The sequence below is a fragment of the Thunnus thynnus genome, chromosome 10 (genome assembly GCF_963924715.1).
Source record: "Thunnus thynnus chromosome 10, fThuThy2.1, whole genome shotgun sequence".
Taxonomy (NCBI): Eukaryota; Metazoa; Chordata; class Actinopteri; order Scombriformes; family Scombridae; genus Thunnus; species Thunnus thynnus.
Window position 1 is genome coordinate 6,386,344 of NC_089526.1, and position 22,493 is coordinate 6,408,836.

The following is a 22,493-nucleotide window of genomic DNA, read 5'->3' on the forward strand; positions in this document are numbered from 1 at the left end:
ACATAACAAGTTTATACAGTCAAATAAGAACATTAAACAGATTCAATGTATTTTAAAAAAAAAAAAAGAATGACATGATATGGTAAACAATATAAAAACTACCAATGTTCAGCTAAAAAAAACAATATTTGTCCTCATCAGCATAAAGCTCCTGATTGGGCCTCATTGACCTTTGACACTAGTGGGAATTTTTCCTCTCCTCACAGCGAGCGCCAGAATAAGGGGGGCGACAGCGGCATTTGTCAGGAGAAATACACTTCCCTCCGTTCAGGCAGGGCTGAGTGCACACAGCTATAGCCAAGACAAAAAAAACAGACAAAAGAAACAAAAAAAGGTATTAATCATTTATAAAAACCTGAGAAAGAACAACGGAAACGAATGAGCAGCTTATAAATCATAACGCCACAAATCCCGCAACTGGCCACAGAGGTGAGAAGTGTTTCCATGTCTGTTTTGTCACATCTGGAAAAACACTGAGGTTAAAACTTTCCCTCAGTAGACACGTACACATAATTTATATCCTTCCTGTCTGTTTGGCAGACCGATACATGAAACAGTATTCTCTTCTAGTTATGTACATTGATCTACAGTATATGAAAGTGCGACTGTGTTCATTTTGAACTCACCAGTATGGCAGGCACCGCCCAGCCAGCCCTCCGGACAGCTGCAGATTCCTGGAGCCACACAGATTCCTCCGTTCCTGCAGCCTTGGGGACAAATCGCTGCATGGGGAACAAACCATAGACAGACATTATCAACATGCTGGGAATATCTGAGCTTTAGCTACACGGTACACATATTTACTATTTAAATCTCAGTAGGCAGAGATGTTTTTGATTGCAGGTTAGGTAGAGGGTGAACCTGGGTGTTAATGGTAACAACTTTCATTCACTCATCATAGTGGTCTTCATAAGACAGCTCAAAGCTAAAAAGGATATTTTGAATATAAAAAGTCATCTAAGCAAACTATCTAACCGAGACAGCATAAGATGCATTGATTTATTATTGGTAAATCCATAATTTTCAGCCATGGATGGCTCTGTCGGTCTGTCTGGTGCTTGGTTTTTGGCCACCACTTTGGATGGATTGCTATGAAAATAAAAAACAGTCATGTCCATCTCAGGATGAATTGTAACTTTGGTGATCCCCTAATTTTTCCTTTGGTACCATCATCATGTCAAAAGGGTCAAAGGTCAGGTTTAGGGCTGTGACTAACAGTTATTTTTATTATTAATTAATCTGCTGTTTATTTTATCACTTTATTTATTCAAAATGTATGTTTTGTCTATAAAATTTCATGTATAAAAATACATGTTAAAATTTCTTAGAGCCCATGAAGATGTTTTCAGTTGTCGTGTTTTGTCAAATCAACAGTCTAAAATTCAAAGAAATTCAGTTTTATCGCGTAAGACACAGAAAAGCTTCAAATCATGACATCTGAGATAAGCTGCAACCAGCAAATGTTTGGCATATTTGCTTAATAAATGACTAAAACAATTATGGGGTTATGAAAATAGTCACAGATTACATTCTTGTTGATTGACTCATTGTTGCAGCTCAAAATTTTTTTATTTGTCCAATACTTTGTGGCTAAATACTTGAAAATGAATGACATTCCCATCAGCCTCAGTTGTACTTTTTCACTAATTAGCAAATGTTAGCATGCTCACACACCAAACTAAGATGGTGAACATAATAGACATTATACCTGCTAAACATCATCAGGATGTTAGCATTGTCATTGTGAGCATGTTAGCTCAGCCTGAGTACAATTTCACAGGGCTGCTAACTTCTCCTGCTAACGTACAAGAATTTGGTTTCATTCTTTTCACTGAAACAGCTGCTAATCCAATATGGGACACTATCCGTAAAACTCCTCAATGAAAACTAGACTAATGAAATTCTTCTGGGTTTTGCAGCTCTTTTAAGCTCAAGTACAGTTTCACAGAGCCATTAGCATGACTGTAAACTAGGTCTTGTTTCATTGAACTTCAGTGCATAATATTAGAAAATGTTCATTGTTTTGTTCTGCCTCCAGAGCAGCACTGCCCCTTTAAAAATGTGTGTAAAGCCAAATCTAAACTACAATTTATTGCCATGAATGTCTCAATCACCATTCACAAGTCGTAAAACTTAAGTATCATTCATCACCACTATAATTAAATGGGTTGTTGTGGGGGTTACTCCTCAGCATCTGACAGCATCTTGGAACAGGGAAGGCATGAGAAATGTTTTAGTTAAGCTCTTGCTGATAAATAGGTCCTGCAGAGAAAGCGGCTCCATTTGGTGACTTTGACCTGTGCTGTTAATAGGGTAATTAGATACGGCAATAAACAAACCTTCTTGGCATTTTGAGCCGGCCCAGCTTGAGGGGCAGATGCACTTGGCCACTCCGTTGACAGCGATGCATTCCCCTCCGTTCCAACATCCGCCATCACACGTCACTACCAAAGACACAAACCACACCTATCAGCAAAGATGTAGATGAGATAGTTTTACCTGTCTATGTTTTACCTTGTTTTTTGACTTGCTACCCCTTGTCACTGGTTGCATTAGGAGCCTGACTAGGTGAAAAAGAAGACACTTGAAATGGGGAAAGAGGGTAGGGGACAACAACAACAACAATAACAACAAAAAAGAAGAACTAATCAAACAGAAGTTAACAATTACAAGTAAAACATATACAAGTATTTCACATATACAAGTATTCAGTAATTCACTGGAGAAAAGAGACTAGACAAAGACAAAAACTAAAGACTAAACAAAAAGTCTTAAAAAATGAAGATAATTTGGTGTGTTTTTTGGTTTCTGTCCTCTTAATTGTCTTGCTGTTTCAAATAAGTCTTCCAACCTCCAAGAACATGATCGATTTTATTGTCATTTAACTTTGCCAAAAACACTCACATGTAAAGATATTGACTTTTAAATAATAATAAAATCCTTTAAGAACCCACTATGTGAGATTTGACTATAACTGTATAATGTACAGTCCTCCACAGGTTGGCAAAATCCCCAAATTTACAGAATAATATTCCTTTAGGCTCATTTACACTAACAGCACTTAAACACTGAGCGACTGGAGGAGTTTTTATTGCATGCTTACCAAACTACTCCTGCAGTTTTGTTCCATCACAAAGAGGAGCAACTAGGAAAAAAAGGTTAGAAGGAACCTGTTGTATGTCTGGTAGCAGACCGACAGCTGTGTGTGGGAATGTCTGGTTAGTTATGCTGTAGAATAAATTTATGAAGATGGATCTTCACCCTGACTACTGCTACATAAAGTGTGCAGGAAAAAAAATGCTTTAACAAAAAGTGCAGCTTCCAGGCTTCCAAATCACAGGGACAACTGGATTTTCAGCTAGTTCATAACTGCTGGAGCAACTGGATAGTTACCTTTGTGACAATATCTTCCTCCAAATCCAGGAGGACATCTGCATTTTCCAGGGCGAAGACACTCTCCTCCGTTCTTACATTTGGGATAACAGTTGGCTGTATTCACACAAGAACACAAACGTTTTTGACATTACTGTTTGTAGTCCAGTTCAACTTTTATCTCTTCATATTTCAATCACACATTTAAGACATTTTAAATGATCAGCAGCAAATTAAGTCCTTACAGTACTGTATGAAAAATGATACCTTGGGTCCATCATAGTGTTTTTACAGATTAGTGATGATCATAAGGAATCTTTCAGCAACTCTTTATGTCTTAAAATCAGGATGTTTTTCCCATCGAGGTGGAGCTGTGCTCAGCTTATGTTGACATAAATATTTGTGACCAAACCTCTGCATTAAACTGATGTAGGTTACATGAAAACATGCTTTAAGGGGGGATCGAGCATATAAAGTGCATTCCTCAGTGGACAGTTTTAAACACCAACTCAACTACTTATCTTTTTAATCTAGCCTATAACTAGCAGCTGCCTGTTTTTGGTCTTTTATGATTTTCTCTTGTTTTTATTTAATGACTTTTTTATTTATTTTTTTCATGATTCTAACTATTTTATATGCACTGTCTTCTCTTTCTTTCCAAAGAAACTGTGCTGCTGAATCTAAAGCACTTTGAGCTGCATTGTGTGCACGAAAGGCACTATATAAATAAAGTTAATTCATTCCTGAAAATGCAGTAAATTTGGTTTAGAGGCTATTTGTAGGTGCTTGTCTTAACATAGGTCATGCACTCAATGTCTGAGTCATGAGCTTTAGTGTAGTATCCACAAATGTCTGTAAGCATTGTCTTTTCTACAGGAGAAGGAATTTTGTGGTGGCAAGTCGAAACTAAATAATGTCATACTAAAAAAAACTTCACCCATCTTTACAACCTGAATTTACTTAAACATAAACATAGACAAAAAATTGTAACATCACCAAACTGGCAGGTCTCTCCTTCATAGCCCCGGGAGCAGAAGCATGTGTTGTTGCGGGTGCAGATTCCTGCGTGTTCGCACGGCGGGTCGCACGTCGCTTTGGGGTCGAAAACGAACCCGAGCGCGACTCCCCGCGGCGCGTCGGAGCGCGCGGAGCAAAGACCGGCGAGCGTGACCAAAGAGGCGAGAAGAACCGTGGAGCTCAGACCCACGAAGCCCATGGTTGTCCTTGTTTTGCCTGGAGACTGGAGACTGGAGGGAGGGAGTGCGGTGCGGTGCGGTGGACGGAGATGGAGGAGAAAGTCCCCTACAAAGCACGGAGACCTCTTCACGGCGCCCCCGCTGCTGCGCACAGAGAGAAACGACCACCAGGTGCCGGGGCGAGCAGGCGGGGCTGGGCGGGGAGAGCGTCCTGGTGTGTGGGTGGTGGCTACACAGTGACAGTGGAGATTGTGAGGGGGGGGAGAAGTTTTGAAACAGCGTGTAAGATACACAAACATTACCGGGAGGCAAATGTTTGTGGATGCACTGAATAAAAAACGGTAACGTTAACTTTTCGGAGTTTAAACTGACGTTTACGCCAGCTAATGGTAACTAGCTAGCGACGTTAGCTAGCATCAATGTGTCTAACCGTTAACATTTTTTCTTGTTTTCTAGCCTAGTGGTTCTTAAAGTGGGGTCCAGGGACCCCCTGTAACCCCCTCAAAGACCCCAGGGGGTCCCCAGTAAAAAGGGTAATAACATATTTTCACTATAATTCCATCCATAAGTCTCACAATGACAGAATATATGACATGGGTTTCATAGACTTCCTGTAATAAAACATCTAACATCTTATCAGATGGGGGACCCGCGGACAAAATCTTAAGAAATGGGGGTCTGTGGTTTAATTTCTGTCAGTTTAGGGGTCCTTGAGGTGAAAAAGTTTGATAAGCTAGCTAGTAAAAACCAGGAGGCCAAAGTATGGTTGTGCAGTGGCAGGGGTTGAAATAGTTTGTATCATTATAGCCTTTATGAAATTAAAAGCTAAAAACTCTGGTTAACCCAGTGTATTGTGAAAATACTGTATGTTAAAATATATAGAGACTCTGGTTTTCAGTAGCTCCCACTGAGAACTCATGTATACACATACATAATATATAAATATTTCAAAGTCAAAGATGATGTCCTCAAATGTCTTCTTTTGTCACGACCAAAACAGTCCACAACCCAAAAATATTCAGTTTACTATCACAGAAACCAGAAAATATTCACATTGGAGAAGCTGGAACCAGATAATTTGGAGCTTTTTTGTCTTAAAGAATGACTCAAAGCAATGAATTGATTATCAAAATAGTTGGTGGATAATTTAATAGTTGGCAACTAATCGATTAATCGACTTATCGTTGCAGCTCTGCTGAGAACTCACATATACAACTAAACAAAGACAAAGCTAAACAAAGCACACAAAACATAAATGTCATATGTCCAGACTGTCAGATATGAAAATAGATAAACAACAGTATCTATGTACTGTTATTGTATACCATGTAAAGGGTTTTGGTACAGTTGGTACTGTGCTGTTTCATTATTGATCTGTTGATTATTTTCTCGATTAATGGATCAGTGGTTTGGTCTGTAAAGTGACTGAAAATGGAGAAAAATGTCCACAGCACAAATATATTAGGTTTGCTATCATAGAAGATTAAAAAAAACAGAGAACATAGAAAATCCCATTTGAGGAGCTGGAACCAGAGAATTAGGACATTTTTTATTATAAAATGATTCAAAACAACTAATCGATTATCAAAATAGTTGGCAATGAATTTTCGGTTTATTGATTTATCTTCTAACCACATTAAACTACAGCCAGTGAATGAGACACGCATAAAAAAAGGTTCATTGTGGAGCCACCTACCTCATTATTTTCAGCAAGCAAGACCCATGATGTGAGTTCATGTAGAGCACATGTGCAAAAGCCATTTCCTTATACCTAGTGAGAGGAAATGCTGGGCCTATATGAACTATGGGGTGAGGGGAAGGTCTGCTTTAATGGCAAAAACACAACCAAATCAATGGCGAACGTGGCTCACGTTCAAAACTTACCTTTTATCATGTTTCCATAAAAAGCTAGTAGCCTTTAACTTTTTATGTGTTTAAACCTACAATGGCAGTTCACACGCGTTTCTATATGCTGGCTACCAGATTGTAAAGCAGATCATCCTGAAACTTTAAAGTTGCAGGTTAAATTTACACAAAGAGTCTATAAGCAAAGCATCCAATCACCTCTGCTGCTCATTCACTGCAAGCTGTCCTGGATATGCAGCTACAGCTACAATGATTGTCTGACATAAAAAGCAGACAATTCATCCTTTGGACTGACCACAACAGGAAACAAAGGATTCAAGAAGTGGTTTGTTGAACACCGCTGATATGAGTCCAGTCTTGGCAGAGATAAAGCTCTTAAAGTGATTCTCATTTTCCAGACAGCCTGGACAGAGATAGTCCTATTTTGTGACTTCCTATTGGATAAAAATAATAATACATGCATATTCCTATACACAAAAATATAATCTATACAAGCAAAATGCCTTAAACATAAGGAGAAAACTGACAGTGCTTGATGTTTATGTGTGTGTGTGTGTGTTGTACTTTTTGGCCACATGTATTCCAGTGTACCTCTGGTCCAAACCAGTGACTTGGATCTCAGAGAGGAAGTGAACTGGTGTTTTAATGAGCGCAACAGATGTGAACATATCATGATACGCTGGAGACGTCTGGTGCTTCTTGGTTCAGTGAGGAACATATGAGAGCCTGTACAGAGTCACAGTAACATATGATACCATCAGGATGATGTATTGAAAGCAGAGCACAAAAGTAGGTCATGTGATAATGAAATGCTCTGTTGAAGTTATAATCTGCACTGATGTTACATATGGATAAGAACGGATTCATTGTTGATATTTGAACAATAAGTATGAAACAGACAGTCTTAAATATAATCCAGAAACAGATAAGACTTTATTTCTCATTATTTCTCTGTGGTTCTCTGGGTGGCTCTCTCTTCTTCTACATGTGGTTTGTTGCTTTATGGAGACAGGCTTTTTTAGCCTCCTAGTGGTGGAGCCAATGGATGTTGTTGCTCAGTCAGCTGGTTTGTCCATTCATTCAACACTTTGGTCCAGAGCTGCATATCTGGACAATAAGTTAGTACATCATCATGTCCGTTGTAAAGGTGAAGACCAATTACAAAACAAGCCCCACACACACACACACACCTGGCATCAATACTGACCTCCCAGACAAACTCACTGACTTCTGTGGGAGGTTTGAATAGTTTCCTGTCCTTCCTTTACTCCTCTCCCACCCCTCCCCCCATCCCCTCTATTCTACATCCAATGAGGAGGAGGTGAGGAAAACAAACAAGAGGAAAGCTGCAGGCCCGGACAGGATCGGTCCAGCTGTACTCAAACACTGTGCAGCTTAACTGGCTCCAGTGTTTACTAACATTTTCAACACCTCCCTGTGCCAGTGTACACTACACTACCACAGAGCGTCAAGGACTCAGTCATAATCCCCGTGCCAAAGTCAACCAAAATCTCCTGCCTCAACGACTTCGCACTAATTGCCTGAACATCTGTGGTCATGAAGGTGTTTGAGTGCATCATCCTCTCCTATTTGAAATCCTACACTACCCCTCTGATGGATACTGATGGATGATGGATGCCAGCAGGTCTGTTGAGGATGCTGCTAACCTAGCCCTCTACCGTACGCTACAACACTGAGGCCGTATTCAGATGGAATCAGGCGGTGCTGTAAAAACGCCAGTCCTCCCATTCACTGTCATTGAGGCCAATTACAGCTGGAGATCAGACTGATCAGAGCTGTAAACTCTGCCATGAGGGAGTACAAAGATGTTACTGGGAGGAGGGGGGGGACATTTCTCTTCGTTTGATAACGTTGAAAGTAAAGTTAGGCTTTGCTGTCGGCTTCCCAACTCATTTTAAAAAAGACCAGAGAAGAAAAGAGAGAGAGAGAGAGCAGCTGTGGTTGAGTGAGCTAGAGAGTGAATGAAGAGAGGGAGTGCTGGTAGCGAGAAAGCCGGTGAATCAGATAAATAAAACATTATTTTCTGATTGTTTCATAGCGGTTATGTTCTAGAGCACAAATAAACACGCCCACACCTCCGCTCAACCCTGCAGCTGTACACCACACCGCCTGATTTGGTCTGAATACGGCCTTAGTCACCCAACACCTGCGCCCACATCCTATTCATCGACTTCAGCTCGGCCTTCAATACAGTAAACTGCTGAACATGAATATTGACCCCTGCATATGCTTCTGGATCCAGAGCTTCCTGTTGAGAAGGCAACAGACCTTTGACCTCGACCTCTGACCCTCAGTATAGGTGCCCCCCAGGGTTGCATCCTCTCACCCTGGCTCTTCTCCCTCTACACAAACCACTTCACATCCCACCACAGCTCAGTCTCCACTCTTAAATATGCAGATGACACAACTTTAATTGGACTTAGAACCAACACCAACGAAGACCGATACCATCTTTGCACACACATCAGCAACACACTCACGTGGAACATCAGTGCAAACCACATTACCAAAAAAGTGCAGCAAAGACTGTTTCTCCTAAGACAGCTCATAAAATTCAAAGCAAAACAAAACCTCCTTTAGTTTTACATAGCGATCATTGAGAGCGTCCATGACAGTCTGGTACGGCAGCACGGACAGTCACACACAAAAAACTGGAGCGAATAGTCAATAAATCATCCAAGATTATTGGCAGCTCCCTCCCATTGGTTGAATCACTCCCCTATAATTGTACAGGCCTGGTGGGCCAACGAGAACCCCCACCAGGCCAAAAAAAAATGCCAAAACTAACGCCAAATATCCATTCATCCAGAAATCAATAATCATATGCATTTGGGAGCCTCTGTGCATCACTGTTCCGAAACATGAGTCAACCTTTATGTTGTTGCCTTGGAAACTCTTGATGTGACGGAGCGCCACTGCTATCAGGGTCCCTTTTAAAATTACTTCAGAGCGAGAGTGTATGGGATGCAGATTGGCTAACGTGAGCGTGGCACCGCCTAAAAAGAGAAAAAGCTCTAACGCGAGTGACGGACAAACAAATCAACATTTTTCTCCAAAACTCTGGAGTCAAGCAAAAATGCAGAAGTGGAAAAAGGGAGAGGGACAGCTTATTTTTATGCAATAATTGCTGCTTATTAAGTCATCCTCTCTGTGTGACCGCTTCGTTTTAAGTCATGAATATACCGAGCAAACAAAAATTTGAATAAAAATATAAATTGCAGACCACCTGCAGCACCACCTGACTGAAGCCCACGAATATGCCACGAATGTACCATCCTGCGTACCTTGTGCACAATCAAAGGGGCAAAAAAGATCATCTCTGACCCCCCTCACCCTGCTCACCTCCTTTTAAAGGCTGATGCCCTCTAGGAGGCGCTACAGGTCGCTACCCATCAAATCATCCCATTTTAAAACACTGCAGTAAGGACTCTGAACTTTTCTCACTAAGCCTGACAGATAAACCTGCATTTAAAACCTGTGTCAATCTTGTAAATATTGTTTGTGATTTCTGTCTTGTGGCAATCTGTGACTACTGTGTGTTGTGCTGGTCATGTGTCTAATATGATGTTGATCTCTGTCTGTGTTTGATGTTATTGACACTGTTGAATTGAGCCTACCCTCCATGCTGTACCGAAAGCAAATTCAACCGATCTTGGTTATGTGGTCATTGATAAATGATTGATTGATTGTTTCCCCTCTTACCTTTTGTGTTGTACCACAGTACCACCTCCCCTTTGGTCAACATTCAGTGACTTCCTCCCAGTACAGTATGTCTTAAGTGATTTCCATGAAATTTGCCGTGTACATAGGTGAACCCCAAAGGATGAATCCATTATCAAACCATTTGCAAAAAAGCCAAAAATTCACCGGTTCAACCTCTGAAATGTGAATATTTGCACGTTTTTTTAGTCTTTTACTATAATAAACTGAATATCTTTGGGGTTTTTAATTGCCAAAATACAGTAATCAGCACATACAGTATGTGCTCTCCTAAATTAATGGTGATTAATACTAGGTTAAACTATTTTTATCATAATAAAAACATAACTAATGATTTTCATTGAAACAGGAGGCTGTCTGTTTAGTTATGTGATAGATGTACCAGTTTGCAATAATAATGTAGTTGAATAACAGTTTATAGATCTTCATCGGGGTGAATGATACTGTAGTTTATCAGAATATTCAGCGCCACCCTGTGTGTACAGAGAATATTACAAGCACATGAAGAAGTAGAGAAGAACTTCAAAATGAATCATGATTTTATTTTCAGCTTCATGCATGAAAAACAGGGCAGTGACAGCGAGGTATTCACATCTACACTGTCATCAAATATCAACATGAGTCAGATCTGTGTTACAGTTTTCATATGACGACCGTGTAAATTGTATCAAGTGTCAGAAAAACTGACATCGTGGCATTTTGGAGTCTACCATATCTTGCTCATCTGATCATAAATTATAATACAGATTAGAAACTTTGAACTCAAATTTAAGGCGTTTATCTATGCTGTTTAAAACTGTTAATTATCAGAGCATGTGTGCGTTTCACTTCTGATGATCATCAGCCGATTCAAAATAGTGCCACATGATAAAAGTGACATAAGGAAGTCAAAATCATTTCAAAACTCAAGACTAGCAGTCAACTGATGATACATGTTATAGATGTAGAGAGGATTAAAACAGCAAACACATTGTGAATGACAGCATAGCCCACCAAAAAATAGGACATGTTTTGAAGCAAGCCAGAAGGAAAGAACATATTTTACATTTACACATTTTTATATTTTATAGCTCACTGTAATTCCCACGTTCGGCGTGGAATTAAGAATATCCCTTTTCCAAAGTTATTTTTCCTCTTAAACGGCAAAAATGGTTTCAATTATACATAAAAAATATGCTCAATGTAATAGTTTTCATGTAACAGTTATCACATTTTTGTCTAAATTACCAAAGTGAATGATAGATGAACCTAAGAAACGCCTGATAACTACCTTTACTTGAGCTGAAAATACACAACTCCTACGACAAAAGAAACCCAAACCAAACAAATCACATAAGATAATACACCATCCATATTGCACTACATAATATCAAGAATCGTAATTTTATGAAACAAAACACAAATAAAAAGGCAGCTGTATGAAGGAATGAAAAGAGGGTAAGAAGTGGTTAGGAACTGCTCAGTGTAGAGCTGCGATGGATAGTCAATCAATGGGTTAGTTAATCAACAGAAAATCAATCCACAAATAATTTTAGTCATTGTTTAATCAGAAATGCCAAATATTTGCTAGTTATAGCTTCTCAAATGTGAGGATTTGAAGCTTTTCTGTGCCGTACGTGATAGTGAACTGAATTTCTTTGGATTTTAAATCATTTTTAAGACAAAACCAGACATCCAAAGACGTCACCTTGGACTTTTTCACTATTCTCTCACATTTTGTTGACAAAACGAAAAAGGAAATAATCGGCTTATTTAATTGATAATGAAAATAAATGTAAGTTGCAGCCCTGGCTCAGTGGTTGTCACCTTGTCACCACCTTACTTATTACTCATTTGAAGTATTTAGAAGTGGTAGAGAATTGTGCGGCGGGGTAGCATTCATACAATCATTCTTATTACTTTCTGTTAAAGATTAGGCTAAAGTGCATCATATCTGATTAAAAATGAATATTAAATTATATCTGTCTGTTCTGTTGGCAACAGGGTGGAAAATGACCACAAACCTCCAGGCAAATCCTGCTAAACTCAGGCTCTGGCAGGTAAGTTTTTATCTCTTCTCTTTGACAGCCTGTTTGGCAAGCCACCAACCATCATTTGGAGGTTTTATTGAAAAAATATCTCTTCTAAAGAGCATATTTGAGCTGTAAAAGAAGGAAAGTGGTTGGGACTATAATAATGAATGAGCCACTCAGACTAGTTGAAGAAAAGTTTGTTTTTTTTCCCCCCGTCCTGGTTAACACAACGTCACCGAGCAAAGATTTCCTTGTGCACGTCAGCCCAGTCGACCTCTGTGAGACCAGCAGTATTCGATGCCTGCGTCCTTCTGCTCGCCTTACTGGTAGACCTGCACATGTCCATGCAAGGAGGTGGTGTTCCCCCCACAGTCCACATACTGGTACATCTCCTGGGAAACCTGCTCCGCGTGGCCAAAGTACGACGTGGTCACAGTCACCCTGAAAAATAACATGTCAGCTAGAGTCAACTACTGCACATTAGATAACAAGGTGAGTAGAGACAACGCATAGGTTAACTCCCTTCCTTAACATGTAGACTGGAGTTTCAGTAAATTATAAATATTTCATACAATACAATACTAATACAACAGAAGCAAGGAAAAAAGAATAAAACCAGAGTGAAGAAAATAATAATAATAATAATTTATCTTCTTAGTTGGCTCAAATTTCAATGGGTTTATCCAAAATACACCAGATTCTTAGATAACTGAAATGGGAAAGATTGAACTAGGGTGAATTATAGCAAAGGCAGGGTGCATTGCCTAAAATAAAAAAGTGCCTCCACTAACATCAGATGAAATTATGACACTTTTAAGAAATGTATTAAGCTTCAGGGAAAAGGAGCAGAGGCACTACATCACACAGCAAAGACCACATATTTAGGGAGGGAGACAAGTGTTCAAACCGTCAGCTGAATTTATCACGACACGAGACGCGTCATCATCTGTCTTCAGCTCTGCAGATGATCAAATCATAACATCGCACGTTTGCTTTGCGGTCGTTAATCAGAGCAGCACGTTTGATAAAAAAAGAAGTTGATACAAACTGTTTTATCAGTTGTACTTAGGTGGGGATGTGTGAGGAAAAAAAGGCCCCAGCAGTCAGACAGCAAGGTGAAGTTAAGGTTAATGATTAACAGCAACATCAGAGTCAGCATCGAGTCGAGGTTAGTTCAAGGTTAGATTACCAAACAGCTGGACTTTTGTCTGTAGTTCAGAGCACTTTGTATTTTAGATCACTTGGTAGAGATTTATTTCTACTTTCACGTTTTCTGTTGATCTGTGTCAAAAAAAGGGGGTGAATATTTTTTTTCCAGGCGCTAAATATACACACATATGTGAAAGGTAGCACTTTTCACTTCTGCTAACCAGTTTCACGGGGGAAACCCTGACTTTTTCACATTAATTCATGACCATGCTGCCATCCATGATATTAAAAGGTCAGCAGACTCATTAACTACATTTCTTTAGTTGATGTGTGTGAACTGTGAACGGCCAGTTTGAGCTTTGAAAGTCTTTTTTGCTAACTAGATTAAGTACAAAGCTTACATAAGACTAGAATGTGTTTTTTATTTTAATGATGTGGTTTTACATTGACTTGCTGAAAGCAGTGCTGAAATGATTACAACCTATTACTTGTTTACACCTTTTTTTGCCCTGTTACGGATGCTTTTTTCCCCCTTTTTTTTCCTAGTAAAGACAGCTGTTCGCTTCATCCTTCCAAAACATTTAGACACGGACTAAATGGATTTTAGAATAAACACCTGTTATCACTTTCTTCTCTTGTTAAATGCATCAAACTGAATCCTGCAACAGACAATCCTTCTCACAACCGGCCTTAAGGGTATTATGGTCTAGATGTAAAACCACTGAATTGTAGTAGAGTAGGCGTCTTGATAACAGCTACTTGTTTTTTTGTTTTTTTACCTATTTTCACTGGGAATTCTGTCTAATGATAGTCGGCTAGAAATGTGTTATTTGGCTTTGACAACAGTGGATTAAGTCAACTAATGAAGATTATTCTGCTTTAGAGAAAGTTTTGCTTTGACAAATGGGCAATCTGCTTAAATGTCAGTGTTGACATGTAAATGAGCAAAGCCCCTAAAGGCCCATAAATCTCCTGTTGGTCTGAGCGGTAATCTACAGCAGACAACTGTTTGTTCTGCGTAGCTCTTCAGTATGTGTGGGTGAAACTATGAGAGTGTGAAGGAGAGAGGTGTTGTGCAAAAAAAACAGTCAGATGCTCAGTCATTTGTGTCATGATTAGTTTCAGAATGAAAATGTATAACTGCAAAAAAAACAAACCCTTAAAAATATCATACATCAAGACGTACTTACTGCATCATGACCACTATGTTGTGCACTTTGATGGTTGGCAGGGTGCAGTAGTCACTGTGAGAAAACAAGCAATTTAAGAAAAGAAATTATAAATCATATGATATATAATGTACAGAGTACATTTATAGGACTTGTAGCAAGATACTTACAACATATAACTCATATCATCAGCAATGGTGGTGGGAACCGTGTAGTCGATCTGTAATAAACACAATTTATAAAGCATTTGAGGAAAAAGAAAAAGTGGTACCAAGATTTGTAATGTCACAAGAGTTAAAGATAATAAGGCTTTAATGGTGCTTATAAAACGATTGTTTGAGGTCCAGGCTTTGCAGAAACACAATTGATATTATTTTTCAGAAGTCGTGTGACAAGTCTGTGAGTGAAGTTGGACGTGGTTCCTCGGTATTGTGACTGGCAGTGTAACAATGAGCTGTTGTGTGGGCCGTGCAGTAGGGGTGGAACCGAACCCGAGTACAGAAAAGCACAAATAACGGCTTTTTATGAATATTTATTTTGTACAAATATTTTTTTGTTTTCAGGAAGAAAACTGCTTAAATGTCAGCGTTGACAATCCTGTTTTTGTCGTCCATAGTCTTGAGACCCGGTGTGGGAACCCTCCCTCGCTACAATAGTTTATTGAACAACACATATTTTAACACTTTAATATCCTAAACTTAGAAGTGTAATAAAAACAAAAACAGGATTCTTACGCCTATTTCCACTTTTATTCAAATACAAATACAAATAATTTTGCTGCCTCAACAAATACAGATACAAATACCCTCCTGTTTAGGGTAGGCTATTTATTTATTATTCTTTTGAGTGTATTTTTTTTTTTCGTGTGTGTACAGTAAAAAGTATTTCAACCTACCTGCCGTTCATCCAGTGGTATGATCAGTGTGCTGTTGTTAAACTTGGCCTTGCCTATCACTGTCTTGGAGAACTGCACTTGGGCTGTGATGTTGGTCACAGATATGGCGTAGTAGTTATTATTGGTGATGTTCAGAGTATTCTGGACGAAGGAAGACAGAAAACGTGAGACTGTTGCAAAAGAGTGCTTGATGAACAAGCCCCAACGTTAACTTCATTTGCAAACTTATAAGATTTTTTTGCAATAATTGGTATTTATGGCCATTTGGGGGTTGTGGAAACAAGCTGACATGTCAGATTTGAAGTTGATATGGCAAAATGGTTAGCAAACAGTTGCCTGTTTACACATCCAGCAGCTCTGAAGCAACATTAGCATTAAATCTGAGTTTCTGGCCACATGATGAATGATGCATATAAATCCAATATTATATTTATTATAGCAGCTTTAATGCATACAGGGTATTATTACAGTTAAATGAGGGGAGAACGGCTCCACAAGCTTACTGTGATGTTGAGATAGACAATTCGTTTGTCCTGGTCATAGGAGACGTAGGCAGTCTTCACTCCCACATAGGAGACATCAATAGAGCGAGGGAATAGGAAGAAAACAGCCAGGCCAGACAGCAGCAGGCAAAGAGACACTGATATTGTGACATACAGCTTTCTGCAGGAGAAGGAAAAGAGAAGTGAGACCCTGAAACCAACTGATGACTTCAAAGTCTATCATGCTACTGTGTATTCATTTAGTTTTGTCATGTGGACAGCTAACACAGTCTGTGGAAGTCCCTGATAGAGAAAAAGAGACTTACGTCCTGCTTGGCCTGAGCCTTTGGTCACTGTATGGAATCAGAGCCACGAGCTGATTCTCTTGACCTGTTGAATAATTAAAAAAAAGGAAAAGAAAGCTGTGTGTTACTGTTGGATTGAGAAAGGCTTATGTTGTAAGTTTTCCACTATGCAACACTGAGAATGTCAGTCATGTCTTTAACCTTTGTGATGGATTTTTTAGTATGACTGGTTTATTCTTTCCACAGTGACGCAAACAACTGTGTGAAGACTATAATGTTTTATGAAAAGATGAATTAGTTACTGGTGGGGCTGAACAATTAGTCGAAATGTTATTGTAATTGCAATATGGCCTACTGCAATTTTCAAATCGTAGGAGGCATAATATTTGTTAAAGGGAAAATGTGCCAAAATAGCATTTTAAACTAAATATTGTCTATAACTAAATAAAATCTACACATCATATTCTTCAGATAATTGAACATGGACATGGATAGAGTCTTTTTAAGTAGGTTAAGTTATCTTTAGTCTTTTTCTAAATTGCTCCTGAACAGTATTATATTTGCCACATCTGATCTGTTTACATAAACTTAATGTGTCTTATAAGCATTTAAGGGCCAGGCATATTTGAATGCATGAAAGTATAAAAATCATGCTCGAAGGTACTCTTCTTGTACTGAGCTTTAAGGTGAGCACAGAGAGACTTTCCCCCTGTGCAATCAGCCTTCTAGTGTGAAATTCTGCACATATATCATTCTGCACAGTGAAGGTCAGAAGTCCAAGTGAAGTAACAATAAGCAAAACACATTTCTGAGAGGAGGGGGACTGAGTGGGATTGAAATAGGTTGTCACAGGACCTGTTAACAACTACATGGTCGCCCTTTTTGCTACAATAAAATCCTGGTAGAGGTTTGTAAGCTTGTATAAAATTCAAACCTCAACAGCAGAGAGGGAACACTCTGTCCATAACTAGTTTAGATCTTTTGCTGTTGGAATACCTTTAGTATAAAACATTACACACTAGCCTGGTAGGTAAACATGAACGTGTATGCTGTATATTACTGACTTTATGTTACAGAATCTCTGCGTATTGGTGACTAAGAATGAATCAGCGTTTCTTCATACATGTGCGGGTTCCTCACCTGCAACTTTAAAGGAACTGAAAGCACATACATCATCTCCATGCTGTGAGTTTCCTACATGAACACATGCACACTTTGTTCCAAAGCTAGAACAGTTATTTCACATAACTGTCTGAGCTACAGTGTGCAGACTTTCATCTTTTTTTTTTTTTTTTACATTGTTTCGTTGGTCCAGCACCTGTTTGAAGTTTAGTGGATGTGTGCGTCTACTACACTTTTTTTTAATGTATTTGTGTTTTTGTCCCTTGTTTTTCTCTCTGCTTCAAAGTGGGTGAGGTTAGGTAGGGAGGTTATATCACATACTCCTTTGCACCAATCAGAGTTTAGCAAATTGTGTTTGCTTATAACTGTCAGTTTAATGTGATTAAACCACATCCACACAGACCTGATTAAGCAGATTAGCTTCTGACTGTTAAACCCTTCATAAATAATACCTGAATTAATGTTTTTCTGAACTTTAACTTTGATTATAGTTTATGTAGCCATAAATATTTAATGTTATAGCAAAATACTTAAGATTTGAAGTTTTCAGGGGCTTTAAAGAAACTCTTCCTAATATAGATTTGCTATCAATACTGATAAGAGTAATGATAATTAATATTAAAAAGTTTTACCTCGGGGGATTCTGCCGGTGCCCTGACATGTGGGGCATGTGACGCTGTCCCGTCCAGTAAACTCCACATAGGGGAACTGGGACACATCTCCATTCTTTCCATCCTCCTCTGTCTGGTTGTCTCTGTACTCGGCAGAAGCCGTCAGCGCGTCCTGACTCTCGTCTTTGTGTTTGGCCAAGTGTGACTGGGACTTGCCCATTGCTGCAACCGTCTGTACACAACACACAAAAAAAGATAGCATGAAGAGACAGGAACTGCCATGTAGCTGCAGCAGGATGTGCTGACTAACCACATGCCACACAGCCACTTGAATGTGAAATTGGACCTGGACTTAGGCCAAGAATCATCTCCCAGGAGAACAAACAAAGTTGGGGCACCCTCCATGATGAAAAATACTTTGAAATAATTCTGTTGGGACTTTATTGCTAATATTTCCCTGAAAGGTTTTGAAGATATATCAAGTTTATATTCTGAATGCCTATATTATCTGGGGAGGGACACTAATACTGGATAAAAAAAAGACTGTTTTCAATTATATTTGATTTGTTGAAATATTTAGAGTGATAATAATAGTTTATTTATACAAAGTGCTTAACACAACAACAAGAATACAAGCAAAGATACAGGAATAAATTAATCTATTTCTAGAGTTCCTTTACTAATATTTTACTACACAATTGTACCTTTATAGATTTGTCACTTCGGGTTACCAGATGCTACTGTTTGACTTTAAGTTTTTATGGTATTTAAATCACTTGTAGTACTTAGTGGTAAAGTAATAAGCACATTTATATAAGTACAGTGCTATACTTTACTTGAGTATTTACATATAATGCTACTTTATACCTCCTCTCCGCTTCATTTCAGAAGGAAATATTCTACATTTTACCCCACTACATTTACCTAACAGCTGTAGCCACTAATTACTTTTCATATTACAGTTTTTCTCGATCATTTACACACCATAACCGGGCCTATTAACTACACGTCCCAAAACATGATGCCGTCTACCAGAAGACATTTCCCAAAACTATAAACACTATTCCCCTGTTTTCACTCATGCGCTCATTTAGAAAGCACTGACATTCAGTATCATTAACTCGAGTCATCACAGCTGGAACCCAATTAACACACAATTCCCAGTTGGAAACACTAAAGAGTGTTCACACACCAATCAGAAGCTCCGGATAGATAGATAACAGGGCCGCGGATCAGTTCACAAAGACCTGAGGCAGAATAAATCTGATTTCTTTCTTTATGTACAAACTGGGTTTTTTTCATTGGTTTATACTGGTAAATACATGTAAATGATTTAACTGTATTCTACGTTCTTTATCAGTTGCGTTCTTTTACAGTACGTTTACTTTTTCACTCAGTTTCAGTTTATTTTACTACAGTACTGCGAGGTATTGTGTTCATTATTCATTATTCATTGCAGTAGCAGGTTTTTAATGGTATTGTTTTGAATGGATCTCACCACTGTGTAATGGCTATTTTGTAATGTTTGTGTCATTGATGGCTTTTGTGTGATGTCTGAAGGCAAAGTTTGGTTTAGATGTAAACATGGTTTTGAGTGGAAGAGTTTGGTTTTGACATGGAAGTTTGTGAAGATGACTGTGCAGTGATGCATTTGTGTTTAGAAATTTGGGAAATGGAGCATATTTTCAAGAAATGTGTCTTAGAAATCGAGAAAAGCTAAGATTTTACATCCGAGGCATGATTAGTTAATATAAAATGATGCACTGTTGTTGATTAAATTACCCCAAAACATATAAAGTGGTTAAAATTAGCCCCAACTCAACCAGCTACAACATTTAAGTACATGTCAATACACCTATAATAATGATCTAATACTACTGGCCCTGACAGGGGGCATTTTGCACTTTGAGTACTTTTTCTTTTGATACTTGAATTACATTTTGCTGATAATACTTCTTTCACTTGAGTAAAATGTTGAATGCAGGACTTGTCATTATTTATATAGTGTGATATTGCAACTTTTACTTATGTAAAAGACCTCAACACGTCCTCTACCACTGATAATACTGTGTTATTAATGTTTCTAAACATATTACATCATGTTTAGATAATACAGAGTATATCCTAACATATATATAACAGCCTGGATGACAATACTCAGGTTATCCACTGTACATTAGGCCACACCAGCTGATAATTACTACATTGTGTAAGCTCAAGCAGCTTTGTAGGTTTTTACTTTGTGCCGCATGTTCTGGTTGAATATGAAAATAAGAAGCTGTTGCTTAGAAACAGACACAGAACATGATGTCTGTCTCATGTGCGTCTGTCTTCATACAGTTTGATCGCTAGCAGGGCCGCCATGCTGCTGAGCCGCACCGCAAGGAACACAACGTACCGACCGCAGGAAAACTGTTATAACGGCGTCATATTTACTAGTAAAAGCGACGTTTGATTTTTTAAATTGTTATTTTAACATTTTCAGTTAAACAGTAATTTATGTCCGTCGTTATTATGAATTAATCGCGCGAGCAAACGGCCGCTGTTTGCAACAGTCCGCACCGCGTACATACGTCACCGGAGCTGTTAAATGTGCAGCAGACGGTGGGTAACGTTATGATTGTTTTACCAGTAATTAACGTCTTACCTGTGTTTTTGTTTTATTCTGACTTGCTTGCCATTCGCTTTATCGTCGCTGTTTGTTGTGGTTTACACGCCAGTGACGAGTGAGGTCGATGGGAACGCCCCCTCCTCTCCTCATTGGACAGACACGTTGATGGATGCATCGGTTTCAACCGTGCAGACTCCACCAAAACAACACAGGTGGACGTTTACTACCAGCCAACTAAGCCTTTCATCAGGCTGAGTAGTGTAAAACATGTAAGACATTCAATAAAATAAGGAATATTTACTTTAACAAGTTTAAATGTAAAATTTCAGATTTTAAAGAGCTTAATGACCTCTCAAAATTAAAAATAGTCCAAGGAGAAGGAGACAGGGCATATGTTACTGCCTATATGTATCAATATATCTACTATACTATACCTTAGGGACAGTGAATGACCTTCACACACACACACACACACACACAAATACATGCATAGGATATACTCTATACATATAGATATACTATATGTAATATACTAAATGTAATTAATATCTGTCAATCTTAACGTTATGTTAATGCTGTTTTGTTTCATTGACTCTTGATGCTTTGGCAATATTGTTGTTGTGACATTCATGCCAATAAAGCAAATTTGAATTTAAAAAATGACATAAATGATGAACAAAATATCTTAAATTACAATGAGATTACTACATATCTACTATGTTATATCCCCCTGACATACCATTATTACTATAAAAAACAGTGGTGGAAAAAGTAGTCCCACTCTGATCTTTTACTGAAGTACTATTCTTAAAAAAGAATAACAAAAGCATTATGAGAATCATTTAGTGAAAGTACTTTTACTAACAAGACAGAATATAAAAGCCTTGTGATGCTTTTATATTGTGTCTTGATGCCTGTTATGCTCTGTGTAAAGTACTTTTAATTGCTTTGTTGTTGAAATGTGCTATACTAATAAACTTGCCTTGCCTTTATGGGCAGACTGGCCTATTGCATAGTAGTAGAGAAAACATTGGTGTATATGTATTATGTTATTGGGTTATTATTACTGATGTATTATCGTATAAGCAGCATTTAAATGTTGTAGCTGGTTGATGTGGGGCTAATTTGAACTACTTTATATACTGCTGGGTTGTTAAATCTGTAACATTGCATCATATTTTCAAAGTTCATTTCTATAATCCTAATCTGAAAAGTAAAGCAGTGAAATAAATGTAGTGGAGTAAATAATACAATATTTTGCCTCTTAAATGTAGTAAAATGGACATTGAAATAATCAAGTAAAGTACAAGTATCTCACAATTTTACTTAGAAGAGTATTCAAGTAAATGTATTTACTTTGCACCACTGTAAAATACTATTAACACCAAACTTAATAGATACTTAATAAGTACACCATGTCTGATAGGAATGACAGTATCGCTACTGTAATACTACATGAAGTACAAAGTAGAGAAATTGAATGTTAAAGTCACTGTAAAATCATGATGAGTTCCACATACTTACTATACATGACTTTAGATGGATCATAGGACATTTACTGTGATTCCATTGAAAACACTAAATACCATAAAATGCGGTTAGTTCTCTGTAAATGCACTCGTGGACCCACTGACACAGATCCACTGTCTGGAATGTTGTACAATTATAGACCTTTGAGAAAATTGGTCACTCTGACTGAGCTCACTATCAGTTAAAAGAAAGAAAATTAGACCTGTTATTACCTCCATACTTGCGTTTTTGTCTGTAGACTGATAAATCTCTCTCTACCCTGCCCGGCCATGAGCCAACCTCATGTGATGACCTGATCACAAGATTGAGAAACTGTTCTACTAGGAACGTTGTACTTTAGGAAAATTCTGAAATTACCGTAATTTTCATGAGTATCAGTAAAACCCATTACTGATAACTTAAAAAAAGAAGAAAATACAGCTTTGTGACTGA

At 38.3% G+C, this 22,493-nt stretch overlaps 2 protein-coding genes and 1 long non-coding RNA gene across 4 annotated transcripts; 1 reads left to right on the top strand and 2 right to left on the bottom strand.

Moving 5' to 3' along the window:
* Positions 1–58: 58 nt before the first annotated feature.
* Positions 59–4,904, bottom strand: seraf (Schwann cell-specific EGF-like repeat autocrine factor). Its single transcript, XM_067600638.1, has 5 exons — positions 4,369–4,904; positions 3,394–3,489; positions 2,340–2,444; positions 627–722; positions 59–291 (listed from the first exon to the last, which is right to left on the bottom strand). The coding sequence occupies exons 1-5, from the start codon at positions 4,865–4,867 to the stop codon at positions 179–181; spliced, it is 909 nt and encodes a 302-aa protein (XP_067456739.1). The 5' UTR covers positions 4,868–4,904; the 3' UTR covers positions 59–178.
* On the top strand, positions 4,679–12,561 carry LOC137190911 (uncharacterized). 2 transcript variants are annotated; one of them, XR_010930319.1, is made up of 4 exons: positions 4,679–4,739; positions 5,025–5,101; positions 12,159–12,214; positions 12,433–12,561. It is a non-coding gene; the product is annotated as an uncharacterized lncRNA (long non-coding RNA). The 2 variants fall into 2 exon arrangements; XR_010930318.1 differs by lacking the exon at positions 4,679–4,739 and adding an exon at positions 4,851–4,909.
* Positions 10,697–20,688, bottom strand: tmem106ba (transmembrane protein 106Ba). Its single transcript, XM_067600639.1, has 8 exons — positions 20,568–20,688; positions 17,942–18,152; positions 16,209–16,272; positions 15,904–16,063; positions 15,401–15,541; positions 14,676–14,725; positions 14,527–14,580; positions 10,697–12,628 (listed from the first exon to the last, which is right to left on the bottom strand). Exons 2-8 carry the CDS (start codon positions 18,138–18,140, stop codon positions 12,508–12,510), a joined length of 789 nt encoding a protein of 262 aa, XP_067456740.1. The 5' UTR covers positions 18,141–18,152; positions 20,568–20,688; the 3' UTR covers positions 10,697–12,507.
* Between the last annotated feature and the right edge of the window lie 1,805 nt (positions 20,689–22,493).

Coding starts and splice junctions, on each gene's coding strand:
- seraf (XM_067600638.1), bottom strand. CDS start 4,867: ATGTTTGTGTATCTTACACGCTGTTTCAAAACTTCTCCCCCCCCTCAC. Junction 2,445..3,393: donor AGGAAGATATTGTCACAAAG/GTAACTATCCAG, acceptor TGTCTTTGGTAG/TGACGTGTGATGGCGGATGT. Junction 292..626: donor GGGCGGTGCCTGCCATACTG/GTGAGTTCAAAA, acceptor TCTTGGCTATAG/CTGTGTGCACTCAGCCCTGC.
- tmem106ba (XM_067600639.1), bottom strand. CDS start 18,140: ATGGGCAAGTCCCAGTCACACTTGGCCAAACACAAAGACGAGAGTCAG. Junction 15,542..15,903: donor TTGTCTATCTCAACATCACA/GTAAGCTTGTGG, acceptor TCCTTCGTCCAG/AATACTCTGAACATCACCAA. Junction 14,581..14,675: donor GATGATATGAGTTATATGTT/GTAAGTATCTTG, acceptor GTTTTCTCACAG/TGACTACTGCACCCTGCCAA.